The sequence below is a fragment of the Haemaphysalis longicornis genome, unplaced genomic scaffold (assembly GCF_048455015.1).
Source record: "Haemaphysalis longicornis isolate Haplotype H1 unplaced genomic scaffold, Haemaphysalis longicornis Haplotype H1 scaffold_4, whole genome shotgun sequence".
Lineage (NCBI taxonomy): Eukaryota > Metazoa > Arthropoda > Arachnida > Ixodida > Ixodidae > Haemaphysalis > Haemaphysalis longicornis.
Genome location: NW_027526361.1, coordinates 47,798,777 through 47,822,848, shown reverse-complemented (window position 1 = coordinate 47,822,848; position 24,072 = coordinate 47,798,777). Strand labels below are relative to the sequence as shown.

Genomic DNA, 24,072 nt, shown 5'->3' with positions numbered 1-24,072 from the left:
TCGCCATAAATAAGGGAAAGAGAGCTTCGTAATAACGTAGTGCAGTAGTGGAAGCATTCTCCGCATGCTTCCGATGATTGGTGATGATGATTGCTATTGATTTCCCCTTTGTAGCGGGGTGATGACATGTCATCTTATTAAAAACGACTAATATCCCTAGGTTTTATACTCTTGGTTTAATACTAGCGCTGCTTAGGGCAGGCACAAAAAGCTTATTAGGCACAAAATACTTTTTTTTTTCTGTTGCAGGCGGTAACACCAGCATTATAATCTTCTTTTCGTCCCCTCGACAGCCTTGAAGTCAACTTCCTCTGTGCTACCCTTAAATCCTAGGGCTTCTGGAAGCCGAATATTTCCCTCATGTAGATTTGGATGAATACCCTCACATACTAACACAATGTGCCAAACGCAAAGGGTAGCTTTCCCGCCATAGTACCTTGTATGCTAGGGTGCACCCTCTACAGGCAACTCAGCGATTGATGGCTCAGTGGGTTTGGACAACAGCACAGCCAGCCAGATACCGCAAAGTGGGTGAATGCTCCTAAGAATGCTCCAAATTAAAATGAATGAAGCAAACTGCAAGGCTCTGTTGGAATTCAATGGCATCTACTAAATACGTCTGACGGGGATTCTCCATGGGTTGTTTTCACGCGAGATGAGACAGACGTGTCAGGTTGGCGTTTTTAATTCCGACGAAAAATTTTTATGTAGCTTTTTGTGCACGTGGAAAACATATCTGAAGTTAATTTGTGAAAAAAATTTCCCTTTATCAAAAAAATTCCCAAGCCGGGTATGGTCACTGGCGCGTGGAACGGCTCGCGAAAAATTTGAAACTTCTACCGCTGTAAAACAAAAATACTGCAGCTATCGCCCTTGTTCTTTTTAGGTAAAAACGTTGCATATTCTCGAATGTTTTAATTTATTCGTGTTTGGCTAGCAGAGTGAATTTTTTTAAATGAAAATTCCCGAATTAGAAAAAAAAAGAAAATTGCCAAATTTTGGGGCATTTTTCTCTGCATCTAAACAAGCTAGGTAGTTTAAATGTCTTGGTGTTATTCTTCCATTCTTGTTCAATCTTCGTGGCAGTTTTAGTTTATGTGGTCAAGACGGTTCAGTTTGAGAAAAGCACGGTACTGCAGCTAGGTGACGCATTTGGTATATTTTGAAAGCCAATTAAAAAAAAAAAAAGGCCATCGTCAATATTTTTTAAACTTTCACAAATTAAAGACAATGTTGCTCTCTATCACCTACACAAAAAACATGTTGCATTATTTTTCTTGTTTTGCAGCTACAAAGCGCTAAATATCGCCTTGTTGGCTGTATTGCGGAGACATACTCAAGTGGTTTTAAAGAAGCTTATGACTGCAACGAATGGCGATAAATGGCCGAGAAATGGCGAGGAGTGTAGGGCGAGTGCGTCAACAAGTTTCAAGGCTAATTTTTTTCTTCTTTTTAACAGTAAACTGGTTTATGAAGAGATATGTATGTACATCCCGCGCCGTCCAGATCAACCACATTAAATCACTCCAAAGTTGTACGCCTCTACTTTAGCCGAAGTAAGCATCTTCAAATGTCACATTTCTCCTGCACAACTGAATAATGGACCGCGTTACCTGAATGTATTGTTCAGTGTACTAATTTTAGCTGTTTTGAAAAATTCCTACTAACACAACTACAATCACCTCTCTCCTGCTAGGGCAGCAGTTCTGCCTGCAGTATTTGTAAATAAATAAAGCTGCCTCCACCGCACTGCAACCTCCTGTCAGCCTTGTACGTGATTGTAGTAGCATGGTGACTGCTGATTAGTCAGAAAAGCAATATAACTCTTTAACTAAGAAACCTTCTCATCCTCTCCCGCTTTTTTGTACTTACATGCCCCTCTTCATCTGCAACCCAACAACCGCCATCACACTACCTGCGCACGCGGAAGGATTTGGGCTGCTGGAGTCCGGCTTCGTGTCGACAAAGAACCAGGTGAACATTCTGATGAAGAATGTGGCTGACGTGGTCCTGGGCGGCCTGATCTTCTGGTTCATCGGCTACGGACTCCAGTTCAGTGCTGACGACACCGGCGTCAACCCGTCCAAAGCCTACGGCTCGTTTCTGGTGGACGCCGAACTGGAAGACATGGGCCGCGTTTTCGTCTGCTTCCTGTTCCAGCTGTCGTTCGCCACCACGGCGACCACCATCGTGTCCGGCGCCATGGCCGAGCGGACCAGCTTCACCGCCTACTGCCTCTTCTCGCTACTCAACACGTTCATCTACTGCATCCCCGCCGGATGGGTGTGGGCCAGACGCGGCTTCTTGCGACACCTCGGTGCCCTGGACTTTGCCGGCGCCGGATGCGTGCACCTGCTGGGGGGCGCCTCGGCCCTTGTTTCTGCCGCCTTCCTGGGGCCCAGGACGGGCCGGTTCGGAGGCACAGGACCGCCACCGGAGCCAGGCAACCCGACCAGCGTTCTACAGGGAGCTTTTACGCTCTGGTTCGTCTCCTTTCGTTTTACGTTATCGTCGAGTGCGGTGCATGCCGGCTCCTAGACGAGAGTGAAAACGGCCCAGCGCTGCTATGAAAGCGGTGGTGGTGAGTTTAGCACGTGAGCGCCGTAGAGCGAGTTTCTCTGGGTCGTGCAGGACTTGGCGGGTTCAATTGGGCGTTTTGAATCCATTACATAATAACCCGTTCGGATTTTCGCTGGGATTCCGCATTACCCAGAAAAGCAATCACCGGCCATTTTTTTTTTTTTCAATTATAAACTTCGACCTACTCACACAACTGTCCTCGATGCTACATTCCTGCGCGCGCAGAAAAGGTGAGTGTTCGAAGCGAGGGTCTGCAATCAAGGAAAACTGTGAGCAGGTGGCGGTGCATTCTAGTCGGCGATCCGTCGTCCCGCCTACTTTAGCCGCTGATGTGCGCAGACACGTGCAAATACCCGTCATCTTTGCACGTGCTGCATACATACATACATACATACATACATACATACATACATACATACATACATAAACATGCATGCGTACATACATACATACATACATACATACATACATACATACATACATACATACATACATACATACATACATACATACATACATACATACATACATACATACATACATACATACATACATACATACATACATACATACATACATACATACATACATACATACATACATACATACATACATACATACATACATACATACATTAAAATTTGATTGATTAGTTAATTGGACAGATTGATTCGTGAAGGCCGTTCAGAATTACTTGCGGCGGGACGTACTGCATAGCATATATGCCATATCTATATTTGCAGGTGGGGCTGGGTGGTTTTCAACGCCGGGAGCACAGTCGGAGTAACTGGACACAAGTGGAAGTATGCATCGAGGTAAAAGAAATTATTATCACACGCATTTATTGAAACTAGTGCGGAAAACAACGCTGCAAAGCATTCTTTCGGCTTCGTTTACATTTTTGTTTCCGGCGTCAGGCAACGCATCGCAATATTATCCTCTTTTCGAAGAAATGTATCCATTTGTTGTTGGTGTCGTCAAGCCATGCACAGCTACCTTGTATCCGTTAGGTATTCGTCTAGATCACTCTGGTTTTAACTATGATGTTCTTGATTCTATTTTAGTATATCTCTTGAAATGACTGCGCTTTAACGTAAACACGGGACTACCAAAAGCCGTCTCACTCGGTTGCTCCTTCTACGATATTCATTTTTGTTTACTTAACTTGCAGCACGAGTTCGCACTACAAAATGTTATGCAATTATAAAACCGCGCGTCATGTTTCTCTTCGGGACACCTGTCAGAGGTGCTGTGAATGCACCACTGCGCATTCCTAAGCCGAAAGACACCTCACATAAAACCGGTCGCTTAAAGCAAGGTCATTCTGCCGTCGGTGCAGCACCACATCCTTTATTTTTAACGTAGAAAAACACGTTCAATAATACCCGTGCTTGCACCTCAGTACGTTTTGATGAAACGTGTGATGACCGACCCCTCCGAGGATTGCCCATCTGAAGAAGGCTTGAGTGGGCACTATACACAAGTAGGATGCCTCCTGCTTTAAACGAAATGAGGTGAGGATTAAAAACTGTCCATCCCCTTAGTGTAAATAACAATATAAGATCAGAGGGAATTGAAGCTTTAGTGGCACCATGCTTTCTAGCACGTATGAATGCAACCTCGTCGTCGGGGGCAAATTTAGCGCTCCGCACTTGCCGGAGTGTTGTTTTTGAGGTTGTTTCCAAACGTGAAAGGCTTGTAACGGAAAGATACCACTAAGCTTCAGTGGTAGAATTCCAGATTCTAGTAGGTGTTACCGCGTGCGCTGCATTGTCACCGTGTGCATAAGTGGCTCCACATGTGTGGTTGACAGGCAGGAAGGTAAATCTGCACAGTGAAAGGCTGAAGGGGTAAGTCCACTGCTCTGTTCTCTTTCTCCCTTTAGGGCTGCCGTGAGCACCATCAACGGTTCTCTTGGAGGGGCCCTGGTGGGAATACTGCTATCGTGAGTGCGACATCATCATCCCCACCACAACCACCATCATCCCCATCATCATGTCTACGCCCATTGCAGTGCAAAGGCCTCTCCCATAGATATCCCATTATAACGGTCCTGTGCTAACTGCGACCAATTTATCCCCGCAAACTTCTTGATCTTAACTGCCCACCTAACTTTCTGCCGCCTCTTGCGACAGAGAGTTATGCGAGGGCGACATAACCGGTACTAATAACACAACGGCATTTCCCTTCGCCTTAATATGTACACAGATGTAGAAAAAGTGGTTATCACAAATGTAGCTGCCATACGACAACGAATGACGATTCACATCGTAACATCATTTCATATTACAACGTATAAACCACTTGCTGCAAAATTCTGGCGTTTCACATGTGCTCTAGCTTTGTTTGTAAGGAAGGCTGTAAAATTAAAGTAGTTTTATCGTCAAATTTAATCAATGCAAGGTCGAAACATTTTCAGTTCATACGAACGTTCTCCACGACGTCCCCACTGAAATCGTCATCATCAGGGTGCGGTTCGCACGTGGGTAGCGTAACTATGAATGACATTATCATCCAGAAGGATGGGGGGAGAAATCATGATTCCTTTTTCAAAGCAGATCAATGCGCGTTATCCCGTCGCCATGTCTGAATGGAGGGTTCGGGAGGAGCGAGTTTTTATGTATGGTCGCATGTGTATTAATACGCTGATCATCACACTCTATGATCAAAGCCATTCCTTGTCGAAAGTGAAAATGATCCTGATTTGTTCACTCTTCCTTCCTTTTTCAAAAAGAGGTGTTGGTCATATTGGGAATACTTCAGATTTGCAACCAACTTTAACTTTTTGCTACCCGGCTCGCGCACAAATTATGGAAAAATGACCTCTGCCTTTGCGGCCATTTCTTTATGAAATGACTTGCCTCTTTCTGTTAAATCGATATCTACTTTGCAATCATTCAAAAAGTCGCTTAAAAGTTTTCTGTTGAATTATTAGCTGCCTGTTTATGGGATTTTTTTTTGGGGGGGGGGCTTTGGGTTCTTGGTTATGCAATTTAAATAATTGTATTTTGATTGACAATATATGCCATTAAACTAGATGTGATTTTTTTCTTTTTTCGTTCTTTCTTTTTTTCTGCTTTTTTCTTCTTTCTTTGCGTTGGTTTTCGTTGCCTGATGTGTCACTTAGCTTATAATGATTACTCATCCCAATATATTGTTTAATTGATTGCCATTCACGCGTATTATATGTTGCTTGTTTACTTGACCTAATTTATTGTTTGTTGTAATTCATCGAGGGTCCCGTTACAGTTTTTTAACTTAGGGACCCTCATCTGTACAATACTATTACTGTACTACTTTTTGGAATGAATGATAAACTGAAACTGAAACTGAAACTAGTGTGTGCTGATCCCCAATGATTACTCGAGTATTTACTTACTTCATCATTTGATTGAAAGAATCACTTAGAATCGTAATTTTATTGCAGTACTTTACACTTTCTTGCTCTGCGTGCATGTTGGGCAGAACAAGAATAAGATATTTCCGTTGAGGTGTAGAGTGAGCAATTTTACAGCTAATTCTTGTTTTTCTTCTACAGGTACTTCGTGCACAGAAGAGTTCGCATCCCAAACATGGTCTCCGGGCTTCTAACCGGGCTTGTTTCAATCACCGGTAACACTGCGGGAAGTCTGTCATCCTACTAGTAGTAATACCAAGGTTCCTCTCGGTGACAGTGGATCCTTTCATTTACCTTCCTCTTTTCCGGTTCACTATCTCAGGACACCCAGTTGTTGCGGCGCCTGTGTCATTTCCATCTGTAGTGGGTATTGGTCCCGTTTCACTAGCCCCACCTCTAATGAAATCATGAACCAACTTCCCCACTTTAGTGGGAAAGTTTGGTGGGCAAGTTGGTTTCGATCCGCTACTTTTCGGTTTTAATGCGATTCACTTTTTTTTGGCCTCCTTTGCCTACTTCGCGGATAGACAAGAGTCTATCCTCTTACGCCGAACCATCTGCGTCGAAATAAGTGGAGAAGATAATAGTGTGGCAATCAGGATGGAGAGAGGGGAAAGAAGGGAAGTACAGAGTGATTACGAGGTAGTGGTTAGGTGATAGGAGAAAAAGTGAGGAAGGGGAGCCATAAAATTGGAGGACAAAGTGACGGTGAGAGTGGGTGGCGGGGAAAAGGAGGAGAGGGGAAGTAGAGCTAATAATTCATAATTCTAGGGTTTAACGCGCTAACGCAACGCAGACGATGAGTCGCGCCGTAGTGGAGGGCTCCGGATTAATTTTGACCATGTGGGGATATTTAACGTGCGCCGAAATCTGCTATGCACGGGCGTTTTTGCTTTTCGCCTCCATCGGAAAAGCGGCCGCCGCGGCCGGGAATCGAACCCGCGTCCTCGTGCTCAGCAGCACAGCGCCTTAGCCTCTGAGCCACCGCGGCGGGCGGAAGTAGAGCTTTTATGGAGGGAATTCACTTCGTCAACACATATTTTTCCCGCAGCCAGTCATCCCACTGCTGGCGCCGACCCCCACCGCATCGGTTCGACTAATCGTCCCATTGTATTATTCACACGCAAACTAAACCGTGCATTGAGATGCCATCATGTGCGGAGTGCGCACGCGTAATAACTCTTGTGTGTTAGCCTTTCTTCGTTACCCCTAGTTGACTAATCGGAGGGAGAGTGCATGGTGCATGCCTCCAGAGGTCAAGCAGATATAACATCTTCCATTACATACCCAACGTTAACGGTGCAATGCTGATTCCATTTACGCAGAAAATCATCCTCCCAAGTATGGATTCTGCCTCTGTTTTAGCAATGCACCGAGGAAGAGGGTTCCAAGATGGTTCCCGTACCCTCGCCCTTTTTCAACGATATTTCTTCTCAGACGATTGTCGTACGCCTATTCTCGCAGGCGGCTCGGCGTACCTGGGCGCTCTCGAGAGCCTGATCGTGGGTTGCATCGGCGCCCTGCTATCAAGCGGCGTGCCTCCGCTGCTGCACAGGTTTCGAGTGGATGACCCCGTGGACGCCGTGTCCGTGCATGCCGTCGGCGGCGCCTGGGGCCTGCTGTCCGTCGGCCTGTTCGCGCACGGCACCGATCACGTGGGCAGCGGCCTCAGGGGGCTTTTCTTGGGAGGCGGCGGCTACCTGCTGGCCATCCAGTCGCTCACCTGCGTCTCCATCGTGCTGTGGAGCTTCGTCACCACCTACGTCGTGCTCGTCGTGAGCGCTCGCCTCCGACACTCGCGCTTTATCCGCCACGCACTCCGCGATACACCATTTTTAAGTGTGAATACACTTTATAAGCGACCCCAAACCATCCACCGCCGGCGTCGGCGGCGGCGGCGTCCGCAGTGCTCCTCTATAAAGAAAAACAGCATCCGGCGCCAGGTTTCGATCCGCGGACTTTGCGGCCGCAGCGCGACGCTCTACCGATCAAGCCACGGACGCGACGGTGATATCAGTGTTGACGCGCCTTATATCTTTAACGCATTCAAACTACGTCGTCAGCGGCGTGCGTTGGCGACTCAGCGGCGTTATAGCGGCTTGATAACTGCGTGGTGTACACGTGATACTACAAACCCGATGGAAGAGATGGAAGAGAAGGCGGCGAGGCGGTGGGCTGCGGGGGCCGAGCGCAAGCGCCGCAAGCGGGCCGACAACCGTGTATTCGCACTTTCACATTCTCCCCCTCGGGGAAATGCGGGGGAATTTTTGTCATAATCGCGACCCGCTCACCACGTTAGGGAGGAACGCGACGAAAATCGGGATTTCGGTCTCTCCGAAGGACAGTGGAGGGCGGGTAGGGGCAGTAGTGAATGGGTGAAGCTACGGGGCAAGTGGGAGACCCGCGCTCTCTTTGGTTTAAATTAGGAGAGGGGGCCGCTTGCTAGGTGCGCCAAGTTCGTACATTGGCGTCTGTCGGAGTGTGAAGCCTGTAAATCGTGGTCAAAGAGAGAAAGATAGCAGCGTAACCAAGAAATCGAGGCAACGCATCGCTCAGGCTCATGGAGCATGCTAGGCGTAGTGGCTGCGGAGGATTTACAGAATGACAGCATTGAGAGGTTCTTAACGTAAATATAACGGGGTTTTGGCTTACGTGGCCCTATATCGCCGTTTATGCAGCGTATTTCCTCTATAGTTTTCATCGCATCCGTAATAGCTTCGGAGAATGGACGTGTGCCAAATGCGTCGACCGATATCGATGATGAGCGTTACGTGTGGACAATACGCACGTACGGACAAATTTTTGCTTTCAGCCAGGTACACATCATACTCTAGGATAAAAAATTTCTTGCGTCAGGCAATTTCGGATGAATATGATGCCCAAGTTAAGTGACCAGCCAAGTTGAAGCTGTGCCAATAGCCAGAGTCAGTGCGGCTTGAGCACTGTACAATGCGCGCCATCCTCTTGCCCCGCTGAACATGTTCGGCAGTGCCGCCCCCCTCCCCCGCTACCCCTCTCTGCAACCCCCCCCCCCCCCCCCCCCCCCCCCTACAAGTGGTCAGCCTGCATTAACCCCAGATATTCAGTGCGGAGTCTTGGAGCGTATCTTGAAATGATGTACTGCAAACTGATTTGCCTTGGCAGATGGTGCGCTCATGTGAAAAGTGTCATGCACTAGGAACTCGCGAGGGCTGGCATAGACGTATGGTCACACAACGGGCTGGCAGTATCTGGATGCCATGCCGCATGTCACGGAGGGTGTCAGTCATGGAGGGAAGCTTTTCTGTCATCCATTGTGTCAGTGTACTGGCATGCCGTCTCGCACAAAACGTCATCCAGCAGGCCAACCATCAAAATTGATGTTGCTTTGGCAGCTATATTGGGCATCCTCGATTATCGGTCCCGGACCGCCCGCGGAGTGCCGGAACGAAATCCGACGCTCGATTTCCCTATATTAAAACCGCGTCGCCAGTACAGCCGGATTACTGATGAAGTTCTTAAAAAATTTAAAAGAGCTCATGGTACAAGAAATGTATTGAAACAAAATGGAAAGTTGGGCTAGTTGGTACGTATGCACGATGAAATGTAACAGCGCAATAAACGACGAGGGAACAGAAGAAATTCACGAGACAAGCGCTGACTCGCAACTATTATTTTATTGGAAACGAACACAAATTTACAGCCGACACGTACAATCTGATGTGGTGAAAACAAACAAAATTTGAAACCTATGTTAAAACCGCGTAGCCAGTACAGCCGGATTACTGATGAAGTTGTTAGATCATTTTAAACAGCCCACGGTACAAGAAATGTATTGCAACAAAATTTAAAGTTGAGCTTGTTGGTACGTATTCATGATAAAATGTAACAGCGCAATTTCTGCGGGACCCCGGGTGCGAAGGCAGTCCGCGGGCAGTCCAGGACGGGTAAATGGAGGATGTCCGCTGTACACCGCATTCGTACGATTGCGAGGCAACGAGTCGTCACTCGCGGGGTGTGCAAGTGCAGGTGATCAACTGGCTGCTGCCCATCCGGATGAGCCTCGAGGACGAGGTTCTGGGCGCCGACCTGGTGGAGCACGGCATCGTGCACCCGCAGCTGGACTACGCCCAGATGCTCAGGCGCAGCGGCCTCACCTCCACCAAGCTGCCCCGCGCAGACGCCGACAGGCAGGCGAGGGACCTGCGCGTCTGTCGCCGCTACCTGGCCGAGAGGCTCGTGGGCGACGCGAAGCGCAGCCACAACACCAAGGACGCCCTCGTCGCCGTCCTCAAGCAGCACTACTGAATGGCGCCACGCGGCCGCGCCTCCGGAGTGTCGTTATAACAACGGGAAAAATTAAAGCAGTTCCACTCGGCGTGAAAGCTATCGAAGTGCGGAACAGTCATTCGCCACAGGGGCTAGTTTCAGTATCAGCCTGGGGGCTGATACTGAAAGTAGTCGAGAGATGGCGCCGCGGCCCCTGAAAAAGCCCATAAAGAGACATTGGATTGAGTTTTCATTAATTTGGGGTAATCAATGCGTTAATTCATGATCGTTTACTTATTTTATATTATTGTGAACTTATTTGCTGCCTAGCAACAGCAGCCTCCGTGGCGAAGGCGCGGCACAAAGATAACTGCCAAATGCTGTGCATATGATTAGCGTGTGTCTCTGGGGTGCAATGGGATAGACATCAGCTCCGTAACGCGAACCCAGGTTCGACCCAGACGAGGGGAAGTGGTTTTCTTTTCAAAGCCTGCTCGGTTGCATGACGCGTGATCCCTGACGAGACACGACGACAAGCCGGGCCCCTAAAGGGCTGCGCACTTAAAACTGCGCATGGAGGCAGGGCTTTTCCCGCGGACCCTGTTCTTCACTGCTGATATTTACGGCCAGCGACATCGGTCACTGTTTTAGATGCGAAGCATCTCATGCTCGGGGCTGTGTCCCTCCCTCCCTTGTTGTCGTTGTCCGCCATCCGCACTCTACTGCGCATGCGCGTCCCTTCAGCCCCGTCTGCGTTTGGGCTGACGTCAGTGCAGTCCACTATAAAGAAAAATAGTTAGGCGGCGCCCGGTTTCGATCCCACGACTCTCTGGCCGCAAAGGGAGGTACGTGGCGCTCTTCCCACTGCGCTACAAACCGAGACGGGAGCATGTGCTACGAACGCGCTTTATGTCCTTCACTCATTGTTCAAACTACGTCAAGAAGCTACTGATACAACGAAGGCACGCGAAGCTGAACGTCAAAGGAAACGACTAACTGAAAACTAATGGGAACTTCAGTCGACCCCATGGCTGCTTCGCATACTACTCAGGGTTCTTCTACGAGAAGATGGTGTAATTTTTTTTCTACTCCTCATTCGTCCCTGATGCTCCCCCCTCCCTTCCAACCTACTCCTGACACTCTTGGCATGCCACAGTGGTTCGGCTGTTGAAATTCGTAAACGAACACGTAATGCTGGGAAGGCGTCCTCCAGTGGCCTTTAGGCCTACGTGGTTAAGGGTTTACAACCAATGAAAAAAGCTCTACAAATAGCTACAAATGCTCACAAGAGGCTTGTTTGCTTATTTTAAAGATATGTGACTTCTGTACTGAAATAAATAATAAATTTTTTTCTTGATAAACAGCTAGCGCCATCTAGTGAAAACTGAATAAACCAAAATTGGTTTCTGGTTTATTTTCTATTTCAGCAAAGAAGTAATGTATTTCTCAAGGAAGCAAACTAGGCCGTTAAAACATTTCTAGGAATTTGTAAAATATTTTGTATCGGTACACAGTGCTTTTTAAGCCCGTGGGTCGTTAATTTTGTCAGTCCCATAGGAATGTGATCAGATGAGTCCCACTTAAAAAAAGCACAACGTATATTCGACGTCCGTCGTCAGTTGCAGAGTCGCCGCAAGTCCAAAATTCTTTTTTAGTCCCTGAGGTCGCCCACTGGGTGGGTGCATGGTTGGACTTTTTAAGCGTGATCTGTGCGCAATATGTTGACGCGTAACTCAATTACATATAAATGAAGACTTAGGTAAACAATTTGGAGATGTGTTTTCTATGTCCATTTCCTCCAGGATATACAAGCCATTCCTAAATTTCTCGGCTACAGACGCCATGGGGCGCATATACCCTCGTTGACGTAGTGTTCACAGAACAAGATCACCCATTAGTTTGTGATATCGCTAATAATTTAAGTCCTTTAGTCGTGATACTCTTTTTCTCCGACGGTTCAACCAATCATGATCCCTGTTAATGTCTTGCGGTTGTTCGCAAAAATGAAATAGAAAACTAGTCCACCTTCAGTCACTGAATTCCGTTTTTACTCTCAGGAGCTCACGAGGTCAATTTCGGTGTAGAGGGGACGCCTTGTTGGAGACTGCAGCCAACTGCAGTGACGATTCATGTTCAGCAGTGGTCAAATAGGTCATTCGTCAGAAAAATACGACTACCTCAGAACGAACACTCCGGAAAGTATTAAAAAAAACTGATTGACCGGTGGTTCATGCTTTGGGAGATAGCACCGGTACGCCAATTCATTAAAACAACTTTCTACAGTTTATTATAGGTGGAATTTCTTTACCTTATCGCTTGCCATTTCTTTACAGTGACACAAATACATACGATTTTTTTTTGCGTTTGCCTTGTAAACTCAAGGTTTGAAAAAAAAAGGCAGTTAGAAAGCTCCAGGACGAGCGATCTAATCAATATAGTCTGGGCGGGCGGGCGGGCGGAGTTTCTTGCGCATCTGTAGGAACGACGTGCAAAACATCATTACCGATTTCAGTTCGAAGCCATTCCGATACCGCTCAAGACCATTTCTACACGAGCAACAGAAGAACTGCTTTAAATATTCACGCGTCGCGTCTTGTGCCATCACTTTCGGTTCTAGAATACAGAAGTTTCAAGCGTTACCACTCTTACAAAAACAAAAACGGTAGACAGGAGGCCCGAAGGGCACTACTTTTGTTTGTACGTGCAGCCACACATTTCAGTTCACTGGAACTGTAACCAAGATGTCGGTCGCCACTGGCTACGGCTACGATACAACTATTGGGCCAACTTTGGAACCCGACGAAGACTTCACGTACGACGATGCTACGTGGGTACTAACAGCGGCCATAGTTATATTTACTATGCAAACAGGTAAGACGCGGAATTTTCCTTCGATCAAAGATCCAGATGCCTCGTTCCCTCTAGGAAACTAAATTGCTCTAATAACTGTGCAGTCGAGTGATATTAACCGATCTTAATGGCGCAAACAGGGGTGGAGAGAGAAGTTGTGGGAGCTCAGGGTGGTCTTAACTTATGTGAAATATTCCCTTGAGCACTCCCAGAGTGGCGCACTCGTAAAAATTCGAGGGAAAGAAGGTTCCTCTCGAACTACCTTTTAACACCTCCTTCTTGTACGTCACAGGATTAAATGCGTCGGTCCGCTGAAAAAATATCAATTGGATCATTTCTGGACGCGGCATTACTTTTAAGGTAATTAGTAAAAAGTTATTCAGTATTCATTATCTACGCATAGTTTGTGTTCAGGTCTTTAATGGCACATTTCTAAGATGATACTTCCTGGTTAAAAAATATATATATATATATATATATATATATATATATATATATATATATATATATATATATATATATATATATATATATATATATATATATATATATATATATATATATATATATATATATATATATATATATATATATATATATATATATATATATATATATATATATATATATATATATACGGTAGTAATCTGCAACTTACGACGTCGGATAACAGAAAAAGTCCGGAGCGTTCGACCATTAATTAAAGAACCCCAGGGAGTCAAAATTATCCTGAGCCCTCCACTACGGCGCACCTCATCGCCTGTGTAACGTCGGCGCGTTAAACACCATAGTCAATCTACTCCCTAGGACGAACCGTAATGTTCCATAAAGCTATGTCTCTGTGCGGGCGAAACTTAGCAAAATTTTTTTTGTTTTGTCAACTTGGCTAGCATACAATGAGTTGCATAGTCTGACCTTATATATGCTCTTTTTTCAACGCTGGCTGTGAGGGCACTTAAATTCCCCCTTGCTTTACCCGCGGTCTTATTTCTCACCTACTGAAATCTAAGAAAAAAACATTGTGCCGAACTGTACAGTATATAACTGCTTTCTCCAGCAAGCAAACAAGAAAAAAAGAAAAGACAAGAAAAAAAGAACACACAATTCGACGGCCGGGTCATGTGCGTCCGCCGTTAAAAGTCGGCAGTGAAAAGGAAACGGAAACTCGACACTTAAGCACTTCCTCAATGCTCTTCCTAACGCAAAAGCATTAATGCCCTACGAGTGAACGCCTGAGACACTCTGCTTCCGCCTCGCCTTGTCGAAAGGCTTCGTTTTCTTGCAGCTTGAAACACTTTGGGCCGCTATCAACGTTTGCCTTTACGTTTTCGAATGGCTTTGATCTGTCTCCTACGCTTCGCGTCCCTGCTCGTTCCTGCTGTCGGGTAATAGGAGAGTTGGCGATGGTAAATTTCACTGTCTGTCCGTTCGCTGGCTTGGCGCCGTTATTCCGCCCCAAACCTAATTTGCGTTGTATTGGTGTGGACAGCCACCTTTCGCCACTGCGTAGCTTAAGCGCGTGCTAAGAAACAACTCGCGCTATGGGACGCTTCGAAGACACACGGTCCGGTAGCCGTTTCGATTTTAAAGAAGGCAACACCGTCTTATTCGCTCAACAGGCCATTTTATGGTGTTAAAAACAAATCGTGCCGCCGGATTTTGTGGAAAAGATAGGACACAGTGCAGCAGTCCCAACGCTATCCTCCTTTCCACATAGCCCATTTTCGTGATAACAGCGTGAATTCAAACCGGGGGGTCCTCTTTATAACGCGCCGAACCGCGTCTCGCAGGGTTCGGCCTGCTCGAGTCCGGCTGCGTATCGCAGAAGAACGAGGTGAACATTCTCATGAAGAATGCCGCTGACGTCATCCTCGGGGGCCTCACCTATTGGCTGTTCGGCTTTGGTCTCCAGTACGGCACGGGCCGCAGTCCCGACAACGAGTTCAGCGCAGTCGGCCGCTTCATGGTCGACGCCGGACCGGACGACATGGGTGTGGTCTTCTCCAGCTTCATCTTCCAGCTGTCCTTCTCGACCACGGCCACCACCATCGTGTCCGGAGCCATGGCCGAGCGGGCAAACTACAACGCCTACTGCGTCTTCTCTTTCCTCAACACCATAGTGTACTGCATTCCGGCCGGATGGGTCTGGGGAGACCACGGTTTTCTAAAGAAGATGGGGGCCATTGACTTCGCCGGCTCCGGCTGCGTTCATCTGCTCGGAGGGGCCTCGGCTCTGGTGGCTGCCTCGCTGCTGGGTCCGCGGCGCGGTCGCTACGATGACGCCGCGCAGAATTACCAAATGAGCCGGCCCACGAACGTGCTGCTTGGGACTTTCACGCTTTGGTGAGCTTGGGCTCGGCGTAGACTGCTAGATTAAAGTTTTGCCCGGCTTTGAAAGAATGCACTGCTCAGCCTTGCGACATTTGTGAATGCGCTGAGCTAAACGAAATTCACGCATCTCCACTAAGTGAATCATGACGAGTGGGCGAAGCACTGGGGATCGTTCTTACCGTAAACCACCCGTGTCACAGCCCACTCGCGCATGTAAATGAGTGACAACGCGTGTGTACAGTATATATAATTCCAATCCAACCCAAGTCGATACAATTCAATTTAATCCAATCCAATCCAATCCATTCCAATCTACATACAATTCAATCCAATCCAATCCAATGCTCGTAGCGCAATCGCAACACTGTGTACACGGACACACGGACGCCAAGGGACAAGCCACGGACAAAGCGAGGCCCTAAGGTGCTTCGCCCCTAAAAAAAGCTAGCTAGCTTAACCTGCTCACAACGACCCACAAGCACAATCTGTTGACCAATGTTACCAAAACGAGTAAATTCATTCTTGTGTTACGCTAACGCACGCGGGATCTCAGTACCGTTGCCCGGCATGCTCAAAGTCGGAATTAGGCTGCCACACAAGCGCATGAAAAAAAAAATAATAATTGTCGGTTTGGCAAGGTTTTCTCTCACATCACCAAGAAAGTATGAAACAAGGACGCGATTCCTGAGAAATAATATTACCTCCCGGAGGAGGAGGAGGATAAACTTTATTGACAGCATCGTAATGTGTTGTGAGGCCCTCAGTCCAGGACTCCATTGGAGACCCCTGCCGCCACGGCCCTTTCCACCAGCCTAAGCTGGGAATCGAGACCGGAGCTGGACAGCTCCCACTGCTCACGGGAAGGGTGCGCTATTTTTTTAATTTTGAGGTTTGCGGAACACTCCCATATCATATGGTACAGGGTGCCCGGGGCAGCGCAAAATTTGCACAGCGGGAAGTATTGCGTGGGATGGAGCAAGTGAAGTTATGTCGGATGAGGAAGCGTATTTGTTTGGAGAATCCGGAGGCAGTGCTCCTGCCCTTTGGTTAGAGATTCGTGAGAGGGAGGATAGATCATTGTTTGGCACTTTTAGTACCCCGTTATGTCTTAGCGCCATTTAGAGCTGTTTTTTTTTTTTTTTTCAGCGCGGATATTGTTAACGTAATGTTGGATTGATTGTCGCGTGTACCAATAGAAGCGGCTTTCTGCCTTTCTGCGCTCTGCAGGTGGGGGTGGCTTGTGTTCAATTGCGGGAGCTCATTCGGAGTCAGGCACGACAAGTGGAAGTATGCGTCCAGGTGTGTATTGACTTGACGGCTGGACTCTTCCTTTGTGAAGCGGCAATTTCCAGACCTTGGGACATTGACCCACGACCTTCGGCGTACCAGTCTAATTCCATACCAATTAAGCCTAGTGGGTATCGCATCGGACCGGTACTCTGAAGGTCGGGGATCCGGGTCTTACCAGGAATATTACTTTCGTTCTTTGAAACGTTTCAATAATCTATTTCAACGCGAAAAAATTATGAACTATTTCCCCGCCCACCGTGACATCCTTCACTGCTGGCTTTATCATTTTCCTCTCTCTCTCTCTCTCTCTCTCTCTCTCTCTCTCTCTCTATATATATATATATATATATATATATATATATATATATATATATATATATATATATATATATATATATATGTAGTGTGTGTGTGTGCGTGTGTGCGTGATTATGACAATGAAATGAAGCCGAGGCGAACTCCAAAACAAAGAGTAAAAAAAAAAAAGGAAGCACGCACACACGTGCAAATTTGTTCTCACGCTGTTTCCAAAAAGTCAACAACTTTGTGCTCAAGACTGTCATCGCGGCCCCGTGACAACAGCCAAAAATTTTCAACCTTACGATGTTTATGCATGAGTCTGACAAAGAACTCCTGAACCCAGTAAAACTTCAAGTTTCGCCTGTTTTTTTTTTTTTTTTTTCGCAGAGCTGCGGTGACGACTATAAACGCTTCCTTGGGAGGAGGCCTCGTTGGAGTGTTCTACTCGTGCGTACTATGCGGTTTAAATATTTCATACTCTCATAAGGCCTCTTTCCGCCAGTACTATCAGGGTGAGGAAAGCCACTGAGTAGAACACGTGCTCCCTACCCTACCCGCCACGGCGGCTCAGTGGCTAAGGCGTTGTGCTGTGAGCCCAAGGACGACGGTTCGATTCTCCGCCGCGGCGGCCGCTTTTTTAGATAGAGGCGAAAAGCGAAAATTCCCGTGTGTTCAAGATTTCGACGCACGTTAAAGACCCCCTGGTGGCCAATATTAATCCGGAGCCTCCCACTACGGCGCGCCTCATTGCCTGTGCAGTATCGGCGTGTTAAACATCACAATCAATCAATCAATCAATCAATCAATCAATCAATCAATCAATCAATCAATCAATCAATCAATCAATCAATCAATCAATCAATCAATCAATCAATCAATCAACTAACCAATCAATCAACTAACCAATTAATCAAGCAATCAAGCAATCAATCACAAAATAAGTGTCTGTAGGGTATTGCGTCGTATCATGGGCTCAAAAGAGTTATAGCAAAGTGCTAACAGCCAACGAACAGCGTTATTCCGCTTACACAAAAAATTAACTCAACAAGAGAGCTGTAGTCGATCATCCGGTTGATGCGTCAATACTCGTTCTCCGCAATAAAACATAGTATGTATCTTTAGGTATGCGACTTTCTTCTCCATACCACCACAGGTACGTTAGCTGAAAGTTATCGTATCTGAAAAATTGTGTGCCACAAATTTATGAAATTTCAACTTTTAACCTGGTGTCCTACGTCTTTCAGATACTTCACCTCACGCAAATTTCTTGTCGGCGATATCGTGAACGCCATTTTGACTGCCCTCGTCGCAGTGACTGGTACGAAATATCAGCAATTTTATTTCTTGCTGGATTAAAACTTGTCTTCTGAGCTTTTCGTTAGCCTGACTACTTTTATTTAGGAAAGCCCTAAGCAAGATTAGTAGTTGTTGCCTGTACAGAACGCCTAATGATGCCACAATTCAAGTTCTCGGTCAAGAGCTAGCATTTCCCTGCCACGCGCATACCATATCGGGATCAAGGCCACCCTTAGTCTTTAGTTTGAGCACCGAACTGAGACTAATTGCACGTTTTGCTCTCTAATTTTCCCCGCGAGTGAAGAACCTGTATTAAGACCTCCGTCTTTTTTGACGGGCCCATTATCTCAAGAACTGGATGCATATACGGTCTAAAAGCTGGTAATCACGACAGAAGTTTTTCAAGTAAATACCGCGTTCCCTTTATACTGTTACCAGGATAACATAAATCAAGCATATATCTCCAGCATCCCCATCTCCAAGCACCGAAATAAAAGATAGAAATCTTTCCTCCTGAAGTAAAACAAAAGGAGTAGAGCAAACATAAAGCGGGAATGTTTTTTTCTTTTCATGAGCCCCCGCAATGACAGCAAAACAATGACAGCATGTTTCTCCGACTCCACAGGCTAGGACGACGGTTTCAGTCTTGAGACAATAGGGATATATCCGAGCTCGCGACTATAACGTCACGCAACTTGCATGTTCAGTTGCGTCATGACCGTGACGGAAAGTTCTCATGTTGGGCACTCACTCACTCACTCACTCACTCACTCACTCACTCACTCACTCACTCACTCACTCACTCACTCACTCACTCACTCACTCACTCACTCACAGCACTACAAGGTAGTCCTCTAATACTTCACGGGTGCGCATGCGCGCGCAGCCGGCTCGGGCTTCTACTCGGCCTACGAGAGCATCGTGGTGGGCGTGACGGGCGCCCTGTTCGCCTGCTGGGTGCCCGCGACCCTGGACCGCCTGCGCATCGACGACCCCGTGGGAGCGGTGGCCGTGCACGCCGTGGGCGGCATCTGGGGACTTCTGGCCGTCGGCCTGTTCGTCGACGCGGACACGCTGCTCAAGCTCACGTCCGGCCGCAGAGGGCTCTTCAAGGGAGGCGGCGCCTACATGCTGGGCGTCCAGGCGCTGGCCGCGCTCTGCATCGCCGCCTGGAGTCTCGTCACCTCCTACGTCCTGCTCAAGGTGCCCCCGCATGCGCTTCTCCCCGAGCCTGCGCAGGCGGAAGTCACAACGACACGATCGAGGGGCGGGATTGTAGTTTACTTGAAGGCCAGACCAAAAATCCCTTAAAGGAACTTAAGTAACGGTTGGTGTCGGGCAACTTGGTGGTACTATCTTGATCACAGTTAGGGTGAACACGAGAGCGCGCGTCATTCCGTGCGCGGAGCCGCCTGTCCGCGTTCCGGGTAATTTCGCACGCGCATCACATAGCCTCGTTGCAAACGAATTGCGCATGCGTGCGAAGTTACCCGGAACGCCTACAGGTGGCTCCCGCGCACGGGATGACTAGGGAGCCTACATGCAAGGCGCGGCGCATGTAGGCTCCCTAGGGATGACGCGCGCTCCCGTGTTCACCCTAACTGTTATCAGGATAGTACATCGTTTGAAGGGCTGCGTTTGTTGCTAAATAGAAAAACAGACTGTAAGAAAGAACACTCATACATATATGTGTTCTTCTTTCAGCGCAGTCTTTACTTCAAGTGTATAAGTTCTTCCTTCTAGTCAGTCTTTGTGTTTAGCGCCACGCGCAACCCTTCAAACGATGACCATAAAAGGAACAATATAACAATATAGAAAAATTACTCCCACCTCCCCTCGCGGGAACCCCTGTGTAGATGCGACGCATAGGGGGTTCCGTTGTTGTTTCCGTTAGGTTGATTCTCCCATCGCGTGAAACGTGCCGTGAACCCCCTGCCGCGGCTATGACGCAACGTGGCGCGGCTATGACGCAACACAATCCAACACAATCCATTTTAATCCAATCCAAGCCAAGCCAAGCCAAGCCAAGCCAATCAAATCCAATCCAATGCCCCTCGGGAGAGTGTTCGCTATCGGAGAGGAGAGGTGGTGAGAGGCGGAGAGCACAGCTCGCGCGGCGAGGAGAATGGGGGAGGGGGTGGACGGACAACAACGGACAACAACAACAACACAGACACCTTATCATTCATAATGCAGTTTAGATGCTTGTTTTGTGGTTTCGTTAAACGAATTCCGAGCTCTGTGCTGTATGCCTGATTAGCCTGACGTATGCGCTCGGCGTCTTAGGACTCGACGCCTTAGCGTTTTTGCCCACGGTGATGAAACCGTTAGGGGGTGGAGGTATGCAGCTTTTCGGTAAAAAACGAAATAATAGGAAATCAATACCCTCGTGCGCATGCTACGAAATTAACGCATTCAATGACAATATTGAGCACGATATACTTCTGTGCACTAAAATGCAAAATGTGGCGAAAAAATTAAGAATTTTGTTGGAACATATCTTGCTTGTGATGTTTCCCTTGACGAGCAAAAATTAATGTATGTTAACAGGTTTCGGCGTTTTTTTTTCTCGGTAACGATGACATCATATACAACATTCCTTAATGTCGGCCTGTCAGTGTAACCTATGTTATGTTGTAGTAGTAGTAGTAGTAGTAGTAGTAGTAGTAGTAGTAGTAGTAGTAGTAGTAGTAGTAGTAGTAGTAGTAGTAGTATTAGTAGTAGTAGTAGTATTAGTAGTAGTAGTAGTAGTAGTAGTAGTAGTAGTAAAGCGTTTTGTTCAACCGAGGTAGTAGGTAATTTTTAACAACAGCGCGAAATGAAGAAGACAAGACGAGCGCTGACAAGGCAGCTCTCCTTTTGCCTGCTTTATTTGTTCCCGTTTTTTTCGCGCTGTTGTTAAAATTACACCGTACCAACTCGCCCAGATCACCACTCTTTTACGCGGAAGTGGGAGTGGTTCCCTATTGAGCGGGCAGGCTTCACTCTGGAGGCCAAAAGTATCTGGACGTCCACATCGCTGCGGGTCCCCAGTTTCTCCCACAGCTCAGGAGTCGGAAAGTTGTGGTTATGCTTGCACTCCATTCTTTACAAATAACTTTCATTCGGCAGGGAAGTGAGTAAGAAGCATGCGATAAAAGCGGACTGGGTAAAGGAATGTATTGCTTTGTAGTCAGCCAAGTAGTGATTCTTCTTCTTTTGAGGGCTTTGGGTGTGGGGGAGGGAAGTGTTGTCATTCGGACCGGTAATATCGAGTAATGATCTTGCGAAATAACCAGGGCGATGGACGATGCGGTCTACTCCGTTGCTTGGAGGAACAGGGCTCAGGCTTGCTGGTGAACGAAGTTTATACCCGTAACTGAGGAATGGCCAGATGTCCAGATGAAGTTGACTTTCCGGCAAGGGGGATGCTGCGAAAGCAGCTTCAAAGTTGAGTGGGCTACCCTCCCGGGTAAGAAGTCTCTGCAGGCAGCTTTGGAATGGGGATGGGGATATGGGTTAAGGCTAAGGAAATAGAGAATCATTATCATTCAGCAATCCATGTTGACAAGGTCTTAATTGATGCACAGGTCTTAACTGACGACTACGTCTACTTCACCTTGACCGTTGGTGTAGTAGCATCGTTTTAGGAGACGTCTATGGCTTCCCCCAACAGGCCATCGGCTACGCAGCTTAAAAGTTGAGCGGGCAACCATCCCGGCTAAGAAGTCTCTGCAGGAGCTTTGGCATGGTGATGGGGGTGTGGATTAAGGCTAAGGAAATAGAGAACTCTTCAGCAATCCATGTTGACGAGATCTTGATGCATGCACAAGTGACGAGGGTGGACTCTGTGATGACTACGGCTACTTTATGTTGAACATTGGCGTAGGTTCTAGCACAGTAGCGGTCCGAGAGATTGGGTTTGGGGGGGGGGGCGAATTTTTTTTTTTTTTTTGAGGTGGGGGGGGGGGGGCGATAAAGAACCGCTCCCCTCCTTGCACCAGTTCTGCGGAGGAGGTGATAACCATGCAGGAGTGTGCGCGTATGCGGTGTACCCGCTTGTGCACAAATCACTTAGCGACACAGTGATTTTTGGCGCCCCTTGGGCGGTGTAACGCCTGGCTCGAGTCCTCATTTCTGACGGTCGCAACACGTTTGCGACCTCGCGCAAGTGGGATTTAATCCCCCCGCAAGTGTAATGCTTAGAAAAAACGAAAAAGTAAAAAGCTGAGGACCTCTTTGGGGGGGGGCGATCGCCCCCTTCGCCCCCCCCCTTGGGACCGCCACTGTTCTAGCATCCCTATAGGAGACTTCTATGGCTTCCCTCCAACAGGCCATCAACTACGTAATCCCTATCCGGATGACCGAACTGGAAGAAGCTCTCGGCGCGGACCTCATGGAACACTCGCTCAGCTACCCGGAGTACGACTACGACGCGATCCTGGCCCACTTCCGCAGCAGGGGCGTCGACGTCAGCGGTGTGCCCGTAGTGTCGCACCGGGGAGACTGGGATCGACGCATCTTCGACGAGTACCTGCTCGGAGAGAAGGCGCGCAGACAGCCTAACAAGGAAGGAAGGCTAGCGCACTACATCAAAAACTACGCCAGGGATGTACCGCGAATGTTTAACCGTCGCGCGTGCGTCATCCTATAGAACGTTTCAGAGCAGGAGAAGTTATTTTAAAGGTAGTGTCTATTATCACGGCAACCTTGAGAACGACCGTCAGAAGTTTCTCACAGCAGTCCACTGTCATTGGCTAAGAAGGCTACACGGATATTCTATGCGATAAATATTCCCTAAAAAGCCGTGTTTGCAGCTGACCCTGTAGCGCTGAGGTATAGTACTTGGTTTTAAACCAGAAGGCTCATGTTCGAGCCCGACATTGCGATGTTTTTTTTAACTTTTGGAATTTTTCGGTAGTCGGGATTTTTTTAATGCTTTTCTTATACCCTGGGTTTTACTATATCAAGAGACTGACGCACAGGACTTCTAGAATGGGCTGAATTACGTTTAATATAGGTTGTGTTCTGTGTCGTTGGACTGGGTTAGATTAGGTTTGTCGAAGCTTGGCTGGATTTTGGTAGGTTATGACGCGTTCGGTTAGGTTACGTTAGGTTCGGTGAGGTTATGTTACGTTACGTTACGTTGGGACGTAATATTATTCAGCAAATTTTAGGCCACCCAGCTTTTATGGAAACTGCCGTGAGAATTTCCCGGAGGTAATTCTCACGGCTGCCGCGAGATTACACGCAGCCTATTTTAAAAGGTAGGGCGAAACAATAATTGGGGCTACGATTACCCGGTCATGAATGTGACGAAGCCCTACAGATAAGAAAGCGTCATTCACTGGACTATACTGTAACTATTGAATAGTGATTAAAGAGTTACTTTCTTTTTCTTAACCCTCACGATGTCTCCCTCTCAAACATTTTACAATACAAGGTCCTCCCTATAATTAGCCTTGACAACGACAAATGTGGATGCCTTTGTCATTGTAAATCCTACTCCTTGGCGAGTCGTAATGCAGTGGGAGCTAAAAGGCGCGCGTAAAGCAAAAAAAAAAAAATACCGCGATTAAGGATTTTTTAGCAGCTGGGCACAATTAAACTAAGGTAGTCATTTGGGCATAAATAAAACAAAACATGCCTGCCGGCCGGACAAGTACAAAGGAGAAACAATATACACACGAATGCTCTTGTGTGTCCAGTCTCTCATCTGCCCTTGTTCCAGCCGCACCGCTGGTTTCGTATCACATACGAACATGGACTGATAAAAGTTTGCTTGCTACCAACTGGTGTAT

General features: G+C 47.3%; 2 protein-coding genes across 2 annotated transcripts; both read left to right on the top strand.

The window, feature by feature from the left end:
• Window positions 1–1,872: 1,872 nt before the first annotated feature.
• LOC144179741 (putative ammonium transporter 3) lies at window positions 1,873–10,413 on the top strand. The gene is made up of 6 exons (XM_077708182.1): window positions 1,873–2,483; window positions 3,324–3,395; window positions 4,466–4,525; window positions 6,119–6,192; window positions 7,442–7,752; window positions 9,986–10,413. Exons 1-6 carry the CDS (start codon window positions 1,873–1,875, stop codon window positions 10,262–10,264), a joined length of 1,407 nt encoding a protein of 468 aa, XP_077564308.1. The 3' UTR covers window positions 10,265–10,413.
• Window positions 10,414–12,966: 2,553 nt separating this feature from the next.
• LOC144179740 (putative ammonium transporter 3) lies at window positions 12,967–24,053 on the top strand. Its single transcript, XM_077708181.1, has 7 exons — window positions 12,967–13,096; window positions 14,866–15,418; window positions 16,634–16,705; window positions 17,384–17,443; window positions 18,241–18,314; window positions 19,179–19,495; window positions 22,605–24,053. The coding sequence occupies exons 1-7, from the start codon at window positions 12,967–12,969 to the stop codon at window positions 22,923–22,925; spliced, it is 1,527 nt and encodes a 508-aa protein (XP_077564307.1). The 3' UTR covers window positions 22,926–24,053.
• The last annotated feature ends 19 nt before the right edge of the window (window positions 24,054–24,072 follow it).